The sequence below is a fragment of the Botrytis fragariae genome (genome assembly GCF_013461495.1).
Source record: "Botrytis fragariae strain BVB16 chromosome Unknown tig00000225, whole genome shotgun sequence".
NCBI lineage: Eukaryota > Fungi > Ascomycota > Leotiomycetes > Helotiales > Sclerotiniaceae > Botrytis > Botrytis fragariae.
Genome location: NW_023501002.1, coordinates 461,922 through 475,338, shown reverse-complemented (window position 1 = coordinate 475,338; position 13,417 = coordinate 461,922). Strand labels below are relative to the sequence as shown.

The following is a 13,417-nucleotide window of genomic DNA, read 5'->3' as shown; positions in this document are numbered from 1 at the left end:
CATATCATTGAATAGCCCAAAACGCCGAATCCCGCGCGCACGCACACGTAGTAAATTCTCCCACAAAAATACCCTTAACCATTGATTGGAATACCTCCCTTGACAACTGGTGGACTCACACTGCCATCTCCTACTTGCTGTGTGCTTCCATCATTCTTCTTATCTGCCTCATCAATGCTTGTCTCGCGATGTAAATAGCTGCTTTCTTTCACTGGACTTCCACTCTGCTGACCCAATCCCAATCCCGCAATGCTACCATGATGTGCAGAGCCAGGTCCTACATTTGTATTGCCAGAACCACCTTGTGCGGCATTGCCGACGCTGGGAGAGGAGAGATGGGGGATGTTTTCTGGGAGAGGATGTTCAGATCCGACGCTACCAGTGTCGACGGAAGAGGCCTTGCCGGCCTTGGAGAGTGCATAGTCGCCAGAATCGAAATATTTACGCTCCTTGAGTTGTTTGGCTAAATGATCGGCTTTGCTGGGGAGTTTGCCATAGAGGCGGAAGAGTCGTTGCTCATCCGGGGAGAGGGACTGCGGGGTCGGAGAGTCAATAAATCGAATGGCATGATGAATTCGAGTTGAGTGAAGAGGGAATTTGAATGGTTACTACTTACTGCAATATCGATCTTGTTCTTTTGCAAAGGGTTCATCTTGGAGATGAAATGAAATTCGGGTGAGTTTCTTTTGAATTTGGATTGGGAGAATTTGGATGGATTTAATAGATTTAGTAGATTTTCAAGAATTAGATCGTACAGGTTTCTATATCCGTATCCGAAGTCGAGATTATTTTGTAATCAAATGGTTGTTTACCTCTCTTTCTTCTTTGTCGTTCGAAAGATATACTACTACTGTACTCTTTAAATAACCACAGGAGGTACAACCGTAGTGCGAGCGATTGGGTGTAGACTTGCGGTTAATGAGTGGATTCAAGAGGAAGTGGTGAATCGAATAGAAAGAGAGACAGGTTTGAATGATTGTACTTCAAGATATTTGAGTAACGATTTGGAGTGAGAAATATAAAGATCTTATGATTTTTGTTTGGAATTGAGTTGCACAAGAGAATATTCCTTGGAGGGGAAAAGGGTATTATGAACAGCTCAGAATGACCGATAGCATTAATGGGCGTGTTAAAGGTATGGGTATGGTGGGGTACACTTTTTCGCTCGCTTGGCTTGGCTCAATTGCAGAATTTCGAAATCCAGACCTTTTTGCTTGAGTGAGAAAAAAATCGGATTGAACAGCTGAACAAGATCAAGATCAAGATACAGAGGAAAGAAGAGGAAGAAGAGGACTTCGGGAAGTGAATTAGGAAAAGAAGCTATCGAGGGTATCAAGGTATACTACATCATTCTAATCAATGTACGTATAAATATATACATGTACATATCTCTCTCTCTCTCCGCTGAGTGGTTACCTTTCTGTATCCCCCTTATCAAACTGGCACAGAACTACCAAGGGAGATACATCTTTCTAACCTTGGATTCTTTCTCCCCTTTGCCCCTTGTAAGCCACGCATACATCCTCTTTCTACTGCCGTACATTTACGGAGCAGATACGCAAAGATCAACCTGAGGACTCAAGGAAAAGGTTAATTCGATTGGCTTTCAAAGTTCTCAACAGACAATCACGAGATCAATTTCATTCAGATCCCCGCACATCTTTGCATCTTTTATCTTTTTTCCAAAGTTTGAAAAAAAGCTCCTCGCACAAGGGGTAGTCTCCTGTTACCACGAGTCAGAGTCCAATAACCATATACGATCATCGATCATTTAGCCATCCCTTGGGACTCTTTACCCCGCAACGAACCAGAACTTATTTCACCTGAGCCATCATCTACTGGGGATTATTTCCGATTCACTGCTCTGCTTTCAACCCTTGCACAATTTCCTATTGGTCTCTCCTGTTAATCAAGCTTGAAATCTACATCAGTATCCAGCTAAGATATCTATCTAAAGATGACCCCAAAAACCTACATCGTCGAGCACCTCGATGACGAACTTGGACCATGGTCTGAGCTTGAATATATCACCATAGCCAAAGAGTCCAATCAGGCGGGTGCAAAATTTTGCTTGTCGTCAATTCCTCCCACCTTGGCCATACCCGAGGTCTTAAAGGCCGTGCCGGGTTTCACTGCAGATGGCCGCAGTGTCGAAACCTTATATGTCGAAAACAAGTCTCGTGTGTGCTTGCTTGATCCAGCAGCCACTAAGGAGTTAAGTCCAGAAGATGGCGACCTGTTTGACGTTTTCCTTTTTGGCGGAATCTTAGGTTGGTACACCGCATCTGCCTTATCTACATATAGTAGTTGCTAATATGCTGTGCTCTAGGAGATGATCCACCTAGAGATCGAACTTCTGAACTGCGAAAGAAAGGCTTCGAAGGCCGTCGGCTTGGCCCCATCCAATTGACAACTGATACTGCAGTTCGTTGTACAAGAATGGTTACTCAGGATAAAAGTCAGTCAGCTGATTCGGCCTGGCCCCGATCACTCGAAGCTATATGCTGACTTATTTGTAGTTCCGTTGGACAAGATCCCTTACGTTGACTACCCAGAACTTCGGGTCAACAAGAATGAAAGTACAGAGATGCCTTTTCGTTACGTGAAGGACGCCGAGGGAAACCCCATCATGCCAGAGGTAAGCTCACAATTCTTGACATAACTTACCTACGTGCCGAATTAATCAAGTATATAGGGAATGGTTGAACTTATTAAGAAAGACACGGAAAAGGGATTTGGTGACATGTTTTAGGAGATGATATAATGTAAATTCCGTCAGATATCTAGGTACAAACAACATTAGCACAGGGTAGCAAAGTGTTATGATATGCCACCGCATTATTTCCATAGCTCCAAGTAAAAATCAGAAGTCCAAAGGCTAATATGAGATCATACCCATCAAATGTCGTTCTGCAGTTCTAGAACATGGCTCACTTGAGCTTTGGAAACATTGAGCAGGCGAATATGTTTCGCCAAGAGACTGAACATAGGGGTGTAAATAATCATAAGAAATGATAGAAATACAGGCATTAGCATCTTTGGACCACAATTAGCAATTAAGTTTACCCCTCTACCAAAGTATAGGGAATGTTGGGCTTCAGAGGGTTTTTCTAGACCAAAATTAGCTTCTAATACCTACACTTGTTTTTTAGCTTCTGAAGGTCCAGGTCATGTCGCAGCAGCCTAGGGGACCATAGTACATCAATATGCGAAACACTCTTATTCATAGGTGGATCTTCTCAAAGACAATGAATTCGAGCAAGGGGAGTCCGAGAACGGGTCACAATAAGTGAATAGTTGAAGGATTTTCTTTGTAAAGTCGGCGACGACCGAAAACTTTCGGAAAATCCATACTGGACTTTAACAAGTACATTGCTTCACAATAGCTGTACCTAGAGCTCTTAATATGATAAATGCAAGTTCAGATTTCCTCAAGATACGCATAGATTTCGTAATCATCTCCACTCATAATCTATTCTTGAGCATTCCGAACCTGTCACAGTGTTTCACATCGCTAGGGTCCAATAGCGGGTGAAGAAATCTAGCGATATAGAGTGTCCCTAACAATCATTCCTGTATCAGTATTAAGTAACAACAAAGCCGCGAATCCCCCAAAAGCAGATCAATATCAACTGTGTCCACATTCTGACACTTTAAAAATTTATCTTTCTCATCTCAATATCATCGGCGGATGATAGGATATTGGTAATTCGCGACTACGCGACTCCTATAAATACCCTTTTGAGATACCCTTTTCTGGGTTGTCTGTTACGAATTGGAACGAACATCAAGGGCTGAATATTGACAATGCGGTCTCTCACTTCCAGGACCAGTTCGGCCTTGTTGACAGTATGGGGATTGTTATCCATATCATTGATGCCCTCGCTGGGCCAAGCAGATAAAACTGCTGGGGATTATTTTGTCCATTCGCTGCCGGGCGCTCCGCCTGGACCCTTACTCAAGATGCATGCTGGGTAAGTTACATTCTCCATATCAGAGATAAAGCTAACACGAGGCTTGCAGACACATCGAAGTCACCCCTGACCATCATGGAAACATATTCTTTTGGCATTTCCAGAATAGACATATTGCGAACAAACAGCGCACCGTAATTTGGCTGAACGGAGGTCCAGGTTGCAGTTCTGAAGATGGAGCTTTGATGGAAATTGGTCCTTATAGAGTAAAGGATGGATCCAATGGACCAAAACTCGAATACAATCCAGGTTCTTGGGATGAATTTGCGAATGTTATGTTCGTAGATAATCCAGTAGGGACAGGATTTAGTTTCGTGGACTCGGACAGCTACGTTCATGATTTGCCCGAGATGGCAGATCAATTCGTTCAATTCTTGGAGAAGTGGTTTGCGCTATTCCCTGAGTATGAGCATGATGATGTGAGTAATACTGTGCAATTTTTACTATACGGATCACTAACTACTTCAAAGTTATACATTGCGGGAGAATCTTATGCAGGACAACACATTCCCTACATTACAAAAGCTATCCTGGAACGAAACAAGAACCCTGATACAAAACATCCGTGGCAAATGAAGGGAATGCTAATTGGTAATGGATGGATTTCACCCTTTGAACAATACATGGCCTATCTTCCATTCGCATATGAGAAGGGGCTAGTCAAGAAGGATAGTGAAAAGGCAAAGAAATTGGAGTCCCAACAAGCCATTTGCACCAAGTTATTGAATGAGAACGGCGGAAGAGACAGGGTCGATAATGGCCAGTGCGAACAGATCTTACAAGAGATCTTGTCGACCACTCAAACCAAGGGCTCGGATGGCAATATGCAATGCTACAACATGTATGATGTTAGGTTGAAGGACTCCTACCCAAGTTGTGGTATGAACTGGCCTCCCGATTTGGTCAATGTTACACCTTACCTCCGCCGAACGGACGTGGTTGCAGCTCTCCATATTTCACCTGAAAAGAGAACTGGATGGACTGAGTGCAACGGTGCTGTTGGCAGCGCTTTCAGAGCTACACATTCAAAACCTTCCATCCAGATTTTACCAGACCTTCTCAAAGAAGTCCCTACCATACTATTTTCTGGTGCTGAGGATTTGATTTGCAACCACATAGGCACTGAAGAAATGATCAGCAATATGGAGTGGAACGGTGGCAAAGGATTTGAACTTGGATCCGGAACATGGGCGCCACGTCGCGATTGGGAGTTTGAAGGCGAGGCAGCCGGTTTCTGGCAAGAGGCACGCAATTTGACTTACGTCCTCTTCTACAATTCGTCTCACATGGTACCCTTCGATTATGCACGACGTACCCGAGATATGCTTGACAGATTTATGCAAGTGGATATTGCTAGCATTGGTGGCGCTCCAACTGATAGTCGTATCGACGGCGAGAAGGGTCTGGAGACATCTGTTGGCGGTCATCCTAATAGTACTGCTGCTACCCAAGCCGAAGAAGAGCGTTTGGAAGCCGCGAAATGGAACGCCTACTACAAATCCGGTGAGATTGTCCTAGTTATCGTCATTATCGCTGCCTCAGCATGGGGCTATTACATCTGGCGTGAACGACGCCAGCGCGCTGGCTACGCTGGAATTTTCGGAGGTGACACTCCTATGGCTTTGGCGGGCGCGAGAAGTGGCCCTAGAGGCGCAGCAGGTCTTGAGAATTTCCGCAACAAACGCACGGCGAGGGATGTGGAGGCAGCGGATTTCGATGAAAGTGAATTGGATGAACTACACGTAAAGTCACCTACAGACGATATGGATAGAGATAGATATAGCGTTGGAAGTGCAAGTGATGATGAAGGCACCACAAGGAGGAATGGAAATGGCAAGGGCAAAGAAAAGAATTACTCATAGTCTCTTGCACGTATGACGAGTTGGAGGATGAGCAAGACAGAATTTTCTTTTATCCGTATGAGCATATGTATGGGCGCCTTTTGGGATTTGGGCAATCGACGCGCTGGGTATGTTACTATCACTATTCTAGACTTGGTTCGATTGGTCTGCATTGTGGGAACTGGGGGAGTTCTAATGGAAATGGAAATGAAAGCATTGATGCATTGTATGACATTCGGTTCTATCACACTCGTGTATCGTATCGTATCAGTGTGTTGAATTTTGGGAGGAGTGCATAAGTGTGAGATATGTTATATGGTTGACTTTGAACACGCTTCATATCATTACTACCTATATGACCTAATTTTGGAATCCTATTGATCGCCATGTGACCGCCTTAAACTCCTCTGTGATAACTTCATCTTCTTGTATAACTGTGCCATCCAGCTCTCTCTCCCCTTGCTCGATTAGGTCCTGGGTTTGAAACGCTCGGTCTAGGACTACATCTATGCCTCCTCCAACTCAATTCAATTCATTTGCCATCTTATAGGATCAAAGATGCCTTCAGGCCTTGGAACTCTCGCCCATATATCTTTATTTATGATTCGCCAATCTTCCATCACGAAATTCTCATAGTGTAATCGAATCTCATCTCCATCTACCTCTTCTTGACACTTGGTCTAGGCTTGCACTCATCCGCGTTTACTGGATGTAACATAATCTTATTTGGGTATTGTGGTGTGTTGCTTGCGTAACCCTTACTCCAATCGTAGCTAACGGCATAGGCAAAAATGTTTCCGGTGTGGTTGAAGGCTGTAGCTGAGATGGTTCCCCCGACGGTTGGGTAGCCCTTCAATCTATGCTTGGCGATTCCGTCCCAGAAATGGAACGTGCCGTCGGACCCAGCAGTGCTGAAGGTGCCGTGAATGGGGTGGAAGGATATCGCGTTTACGGAGTAGACGTTGGTCATGTTGTTTGAGGGTGGGTCGCGGTGACATTTGAAAGAGAAGTTCATGCTTTGATAGATTAGTGAGGGGTCTTGAGAGATGCGTTCGGGGGAAAGATTGCATACCTGGCGTCCTTGTCTTCAACATATTGAATGGCACATCTTCCTTCAATACTGCCAACGGCGAAACCAGAAGCATCCGGAAATAAGCTAATGACTCTAGTTTGCCATTTCAATGGACTTTGAATGGTCTTCTTAATCTTATCTGGCATGTTCAAATCGATAATATTGATAAATCGGTCTGCAGTTCCAACAACCAAAACATTCTTCTGCACATCTAAGGTATAGACTTTGTGGTTCATGTTCACCGAAATGACCGGATTAGGAGTTCTCAAATCCCAATACTTAATGGTGTTATCCCAAGATCCGGTCACAAGCATCTCGCCGTTTGTTTGAGGCGCAGTGAAGAATCTCGCGGATTTTATAGGTTGATCATGCGCGGCGACTTGCGATACTGTTTGATTGCTTTCAAGATCCATAACACGCGCAGTTTTGTCTGCTCCGGCTCCAACAACTTTCTTTCCATCCTGTTCGGCTTTATCAGTGTACTTTCTCATAAGCTTCAGCTAAAACGTATACATACCTTTGACCAGTGACAACTAAAGACCGGCCCTTCGAAATCAAATAATGCCCTGCCTTCACTCTGTCCGCTCGACAAGATCTCATAGATCCTCACTTTCTTATCCCATGATGCGACCGCTAAATGTTCAGAAACCGGCGAAAAGGCAAGATCGGAAATACTATCTTCGGGAGGATTATTGAGAGGGATATCTTTCGAAAGATCACCGAGAGTATTGGCCGCGCTCGTCGAGGTTGTGGTAGCCGCAGAACCAAATAATCCGGCCATGTTTGCTTATAAGTATCTGTAAAATCGTCTCAATAGTATGCGCCGTCTCGAGAAAGAAAGCTTTTTCGCGTCGGTTCGCGTTCGTTGGCGTTGGTCGTCGAACAATTTCAATTTCACCTGTTTTGCGTGCACGTAATTAAAAAAGACGGCTTCTCCAGGCATCGAAAGCTCATGTTGAAAATCCGCGCTAATGATGTTAGCTAGCTGCACACTAGCGGCCGCACAAAATTTCCCATCCACTACAAAATTTGAATTTTCAATTGGGAATTCTCTCCTTCTTCCTTTCCTTCTACAACTTCTCGCTCAAAGAATCGCATTCGAAGCACACAAACAGAAACATCCTCATCGATGTTTCAATCTACTCTTATGCTTTGGGAGAAAGTCCCCGGACACCCTTCTTTCTAAAAGTTAGGATTGCGGAAACGCGCCGCCATAGAAGCACTTGCGGCTTCTCTTCTACCAATTCCTTACCTTCGATTTCATCCATCCTTTTGCCGTTATTACCATTGCCACGAGGCTTCTTGAAAATTGAATTCGGAGCATGGGAGACCACATGGATGAAGATATGAGTCCGAGCTCCTGTGTAATGTTTTCAATTGACTCGAAGAAGAGTGGTGATGGGAGGTAGAAGGCATGTTCCTGATTGGGGTGGGAGTGTTAATGGTAGTCGAGGCTTTTTCGTCGAGATCGATAGTTATGCGATTGCTTTCCTTTGCTGCAAAGCTGGGAAAGTAACTCGATGGGGCTTATTCTTGATGCGAGAAGTTCAATCACATTTTTTGAGTCTATAGCTTATAGGAAAGCAAAGATGTTTTTGACTGAAGGTTGGGACACCAAACTCTAACCCTTTCTTCACCGAAAGGGTCGTCCTTGATTGAAAGTCATTCATCTTAGAAGCTCTGTCGAAGGAGCTGGACTTTGTTACGATCACAAAAGCAGTTCAGGTGATGATTACCAAATAGAGTCAAGCACTGAATTGAGCCGTGTAAAAAGCGGCTCATAATTTGATGACCACAATTGCGTTATGGTGTCTGATGAACTTTACAAAGCTTTTTTTCTTTTTGTCAATCAAATTCATTTATAACAATATTATTATATTAACTTCCATCTATCTGATGTGCAATTCATGCTCCCAAAACTGAAAGACATAGTGATGCAGATGTGTGCAAATGACGCCGCTTTCCTTTTAAATTTCCCAACCCCTCATAGTCCTCATATGGTATCAAGCCGTTAATCCACCCATAAAATGCAATAATAAACAATATCCTTCACATAAGCCCACCCAGAACCACTCTTCCAACGCCCGCAACCTCACTCTTTACTCCACCCCTGCTGCTATCCTCGAATTCCTTTACCACTCCCTGCACGATAATCTTCCTTACTCTAGCATCAGCCTTGGTAAACATTTCCGCAATCTGTGGACTGCACTCTTTTGGTGACGATACCAGGCTCATCAATCTTGTATAACAATCAATCAATACATCGCACAGTGTCGCAAATGTCTCGTAGAAATCGGGATCGAACGGTAAAGATGGTGTTAAGAGATGTGTATATTCCTCCCCTGGTAATAGGTCGTTCTCACTTGCTGGGAACGATGTTGCGCCATTTCCACCTCCACTCGATGTACTACCATTAATAGATTTCGTATCTGAGACATCGTTGCCCATCGGTAGTCCTATCTCAGTCGCAGAACTTGTGCGTCGTCCTTTACTTGGGATCATAGTTGAGCGCTTGAACATTTGTGGAAATCTTCCGCGTGATAATGAAGAAGATGTCGATCCATCTGGTGGATGCGCTTGTTGGAAAGATTCGAATTCGCCGAGAAGCGCGTTGAGCGTGCGCAGAAATTCGGAAGGACTTGAAGAATTGAGGTCGAGGATTGCAGGGAGTGAAAGACCGAGAAGAAGATAATTTGTCGCGCGACGAGCGAGTTTGCGCGCATCAAAGTAGGGCATTCTTTGTAAATCCGGTTTGTTGAATAATAATGTATTGAACCAGTAGACCCTTCCTTCATGACTATTCGAGGTAGCTTGTTAGTATAATCTTTCCTAGGTAAGTTGCAATGAGAGGATAGCGAAAACGTACGCCTTTCGTAAATAATCCAAAGTAGATATTCTCTTCGACGCCATCTCTTGTATGTGCTGGTAAGTTATAGTCTCAAGCGTAGGGCTACCAGGCTGCATTGGGGCCATTACACCGGGTCCCGCAGGTCCTCCCCCTGAGGATTGATAACCTGTTCCGGGTCTAGCAAGCATCTTCGAATATGGCGTCGTCGAGGTGAAGGATTGAGCATCTATCGATTGACGCGGTAATGTTTCTCCAAACGAATTGGCGCCCGTGGTTTCTGCTAAGACAACGCGATCGTAACTATCTATACTTTGCCGGGGATCCGAGGGTGGTAATGGAAGATTTACTGGTACGACATAGGGATTGTTCGCAGCAGAATGCTTTTCGGATGAGTTGGAAGTGGGAAATAATGGGAGATTAGGTAGAAGTGTAGAATGTAAATGCGCCGTGGAATTATTACGTCGATTATGGCGAGAGGATGCAGAAAAGGAGGGTTTGCGACTGAAGCCAGTTACCGATGGTCTCGGTTGGTGAGTCGGTTGATGTGTTGGACTGTATTTGGACTCGCTTTTAGGGGAACCTCCGCTAGTACTTGGACGATTTGAAGTTGGAGTCTTACTGCCCCCAAATATATTACCACCTTTGAAGAGTCCACCATTGGTATTTGAGGAGGGTGTAGGTCGATGCATCTTTCCGCAATCGTACGCCACAACATCGGCTAATCAGACGTTCGATTCTCCGATAATGGCCCCCACCTTCTCTTTCCTTCAATCTTTTCTTCAGTAAAATGTTCACACTCGATGTGTTCATCTACTGTCGTCTCGTGGAACTCTTTCGTTGTCGATGTCGTCGGTATGCTTGCCTGCTTCAAACCACACTTCGAAAGTAAAGAGAGAGACAAAAGAAGGAATTAAAAGGGATATATAGTATCAAATCCTGTTGGGAAATGTGCTAATATTATTTATTTATTCGAGTGGATCAGAAAGGAAATACCGAAGTCTCATCCCCAGACTTCAACCGTAAAAAGCAAATCTGCAGGATGAGGAAAAAGCAACAGATAAAATTGGAAAAGAAAAAAAGGAAGGATTGACTGAAGAAGCAAAAAATTCTAAACACAATAAAGTACGAACTTATAGATCGAAAGCAAAGAGAAGGAATCGGAGTCCATATCTATATCTATACTCTTCTTGTCTTATCCTTCATGTCCCATAAGTAAGATGATCTGGGTATCTTGTAACCCAATAGTTTGATTGTTCAGAACCACATAGGTGGTGGTGTATCGCTGCCCATCCTACTTCATCGGTCTATTGACCCCAACGTTCAGGGGGGTGTAAGACGGTCGGGTTGCTTGAAAAGGGTTAACCTTACATCCTATGGACCTATTCTGTACAGCTGAGCTGGATGGAATATTCATGGCTGCTTCCTAACTGGTTCTTCGTGAACTCCATTCGTCTGGAGTGTTTGAACCGTTGAAGAAATGGCACGAATGATACACTCGAGCACCCAGATAGGTAGATAGATTTGGCCAATGATAGATCGAATATCTACACAGGTAGGTATGCATGCAAAGCATAGCACAAACTTTGGCTATGGAGAATTCTCTTTCGTCACCTTTTTTCTCTGCATCTCCGAAGTTGTATATTTTCTAGAATATAGCCTCATGTTCTAATTTTCCAATTTTTCCAGTTACATGGTGCTGTGTAGAACTTGGACAATGTGATCCATGGACAAGATTGACGAGATTGATTAATTGATTGATTGATTGATTTGATCTGCTAGTAAGCGGTAAAGGGAGGAGATGCCCCGCAACCCCTTCTTATTGACCTTGTCCATTTGGAGAAACATCTTTTTGGGAATATATCAATCTTCAAAACCAAAGAATAAAAATACTTTCAATTAATTCATAATTATGGCCAATATTTTCGAGGAAGAAGGTCCATTTGGTGAAGCAGCGCCTGAGATATTAGAGGATAGAATATGGGTAGATGGATGTTGGGACTTCTTTCATCATGGTATGTTTGTTTATATAGAGTTCCAGGAAGCTATTTGGAAAGCTTACCCCTGACTTCATATGCTAACATGTTGATTCCTCCACAGGGCATGCCGGCGCCATGCTTCAGGCACGACAATTGGGGAATGAGCTGGTTGTAGGAATTCATTCAGATGAATCAATTCTCGAGAACAAAGGACCTACGGTCATGACGCTACAAGAACGGTAATTCAGGACGACCATTGGACGAGGACTGATTTACTGATACCATATCCTCAAGAATCGCGGCAGTAGATGCCTGCAGATGGGTTACACAATCGGTATCATATGCGCCATATGTTACTTCTTTGCCATGGATTTCTCATTATGGGTGCAAATATGTAGTTCATGGCGATGATATTACATCGGACAGCAGCGGGGAAGATTGTTATCGATTTGTCAAGGCTGCAGGAAGATTCAAGGTCGTGAAGCGAACGCCAAGTATCTCAACGACAGATCTGGTAGGACGAATGTTACTCTGCACACGAACGCACTTTATTAAATCACTTCCCAAGCTCTTGGCTGGGGAAGATGGCTCTGGAACTCCGGAGGAGAGACATGCTGAAGGCAAAGCTATGACTGAAAGAATGCGAATGTATGCTACCGACGAAACCGGACTTAACCCAGGCTCAAGCGTTTGGTTTTGGAAAGCTTCGATTGCGGCTAGGGAGGACGAGACCGAGAATGAGAAGGGAGTTTTCAGTTCGTTGATGCAAGGATCGACCCCAAAACCCGGTCAGCGAGTCGTATATGTTGATGGTGGCTTCGATCTCTTTTCCTCGGGTCATATTGAATTCCTTCGACAAGTCATAAAGGCGGAAGAGAAGCTCGCTGAGGGAGAAGGCTGGTACAACAAAGAGGCTGTAGAAGAACGTCTTGGTAAAGGGGCAGACTATGCCCCATGTTTCGTAGTGGCTGGTGTTCACGATGATGAAGTTATCAATCATTGGAAAGGAGTCAATTATCCAATCATGAATATCTACGAACGAGGTCTTTGCGTATTGCAGTGCAAGGTATGAAGTGCCCCACAGTATCTCTCCCAGGTTACAATTCTAACTTTATATAGTATGTCAACGCCGTCATCTTTGGTGCGCCTTTTACTCCCTCCAAGGCATATCTTACAACAACCCCATGGGGAGTACCTGATGCCGTCTATCACGGACCAACAAGTTTCATGCCATTGACTTATGATCCATACGTCGCTGCAAAGGAAATGGGAATCTATCGCGAGATTGGAAACCATGAATTTGCATTTGTCAATGCTGGTCAAATTGTACAACGAATTTTGAAAAGTCGAGATATGTATGAAGAAAGACAACGCGTAAAGGGAGTGAAAGGTATTGGCGAGGAGGCGCAAAGGACTCGCGAACGATTGGAAGAAGAGCAGCGATTGAAGGAAAACACTGCATAAATGGGTCAAAACCTGAAGGAAAAGTTCAAGGGTAGAGAGGCAAGCAAAAAAAAGATCATAGAGAGAGATACCACCTAATTTTACATAACATAGAGATAAATATCAGATTAATTGACCAAAGAACATGCCATGGCTCGGTATCCACCGTTGAGATGAAACATTACAGCCAATTGACAATGTTAAATATTTATAAACAGCGATCTATCAGGTTATGAGTGTGCTTGTGACTTCTGATGATACGA

General features: G+C 44.0%; 7 protein-coding genes across 7 annotated transcripts; 4 read left to right on the top strand and 3 right to left on the bottom strand.

Annotated features, from left to right (window-relative positions):
* Positions 1-74: 74 nt before the first annotated feature.
* Bfra_011211 (putative camp-regulated phosphoprotein family protein igo1 protein) lies at positions 75-652 on the bottom strand (the record flags this gene model as incomplete). The annotated part of the gene is made up of 2 exons (XM_037341542.1): positions 75-533; positions 617-652. The coding sequence occupies 2 exons, from the start codon at positions 650-652 to the stop codon at positions 75-77; spliced, it is 495 nt and encodes a 164-aa protein (XP_037188354.1).
* Positions 653-1,957: 1,305 nt separating this feature from the next.
* Bfra_011210 (putative duf431 domain-containing protein) lies at positions 1,958-2,752 on the top strand (the record flags this gene model as incomplete). Its single annotated transcript, XM_037341541.1, has 4 exons — positions 1,958-2,270; positions 2,330-2,458; positions 2,520-2,638; positions 2,696-2,752. 4 exons carry the CDS (start codon positions 1,958-1,960, stop codon positions 2,750-2,752), a joined length of 618 nt encoding a protein of 205 aa, XP_037188353.1.
* Positions 2,753-2,925: 173 nt separating this feature from the next.
* Bfra_011209 (uncharacterized protein) lies at positions 2,926-3,187 on the top strand (the record flags this gene model as incomplete). The annotated part of the gene is made up of 2 exons (XM_037341540.1): positions 2,926-2,992; positions 3,027-3,187. 2 exons carry the CDS (start codon positions 2,926-2,928, stop codon positions 3,185-3,187), a joined length of 228 nt encoding a protein of 75 aa, XP_037188352.1.
* A 620-nt stretch (positions 3,188-3,807) lies between these two features.
* Positions 3,808-5,836, top strand: Bfra_011208 (putative carboxypeptidase kex1 protein; the record flags this gene model as incomplete). The annotated part of the gene is made up of 3 exons (XM_037341539.1): positions 3,808-3,974; positions 4,024-4,393; positions 4,445-5,836. The coding sequence occupies 3 exons, from the start codon at positions 3,808-3,810 to the stop codon at positions 5,834-5,836; spliced, it is 1,929 nt and encodes a 642-aa protein (XP_037188351.1).
* A 637-nt stretch (positions 5,837-6,473) lies between these two features.
* Positions 6,474-7,668, bottom strand: Bfra_011207 (putative nuclear pore complex protein; the record flags this gene model as incomplete). The annotated part of the gene is given in 3 exon segments (XM_037341538.1): positions 6,474-6,831; positions 6,888-7,387; positions 7,405-7,668. 3 exon segments carry the CDS (start codon positions 7,666-7,668, stop codon positions 6,474-6,476), a joined length of 1,122 nt encoding a protein of 373 aa, XP_037188350.1.
* A 1,268-nt stretch (positions 7,669-8,936) lies between these two features.
* Bfra_011206 (uncharacterized protein) lies at positions 8,937-10,424 on the bottom strand (the record flags this gene model as incomplete). Its single annotated transcript, XM_037341537.1, has 2 exons — positions 8,937-9,684; positions 9,754-10,424. 2 exons carry the CDS (start codon positions 10,422-10,424, stop codon positions 8,937-8,939), a joined length of 1,419 nt encoding a protein of 472 aa, XP_037188349.1.
* A 1,220-nt stretch (positions 10,425-11,644) lies between these two features.
* Bfra_011205 (putative ethanolamine-phosphate cytidylyltransferase protein) lies at positions 11,645-13,175 on the top strand (the record flags this gene model as incomplete). The annotated part of the gene is made up of 4 exons (XM_037341536.1): positions 11,645-11,747; positions 11,833-11,950; positions 12,006-12,777; positions 12,831-13,175. The coding sequence occupies 4 exons, from the start codon at positions 11,645-11,647 to the stop codon at positions 13,173-13,175; spliced, it is 1,338 nt and encodes a 445-aa protein (XP_037188348.1).
* Between the last annotated feature and the right edge of the window lie 242 nt (positions 13,176-13,417).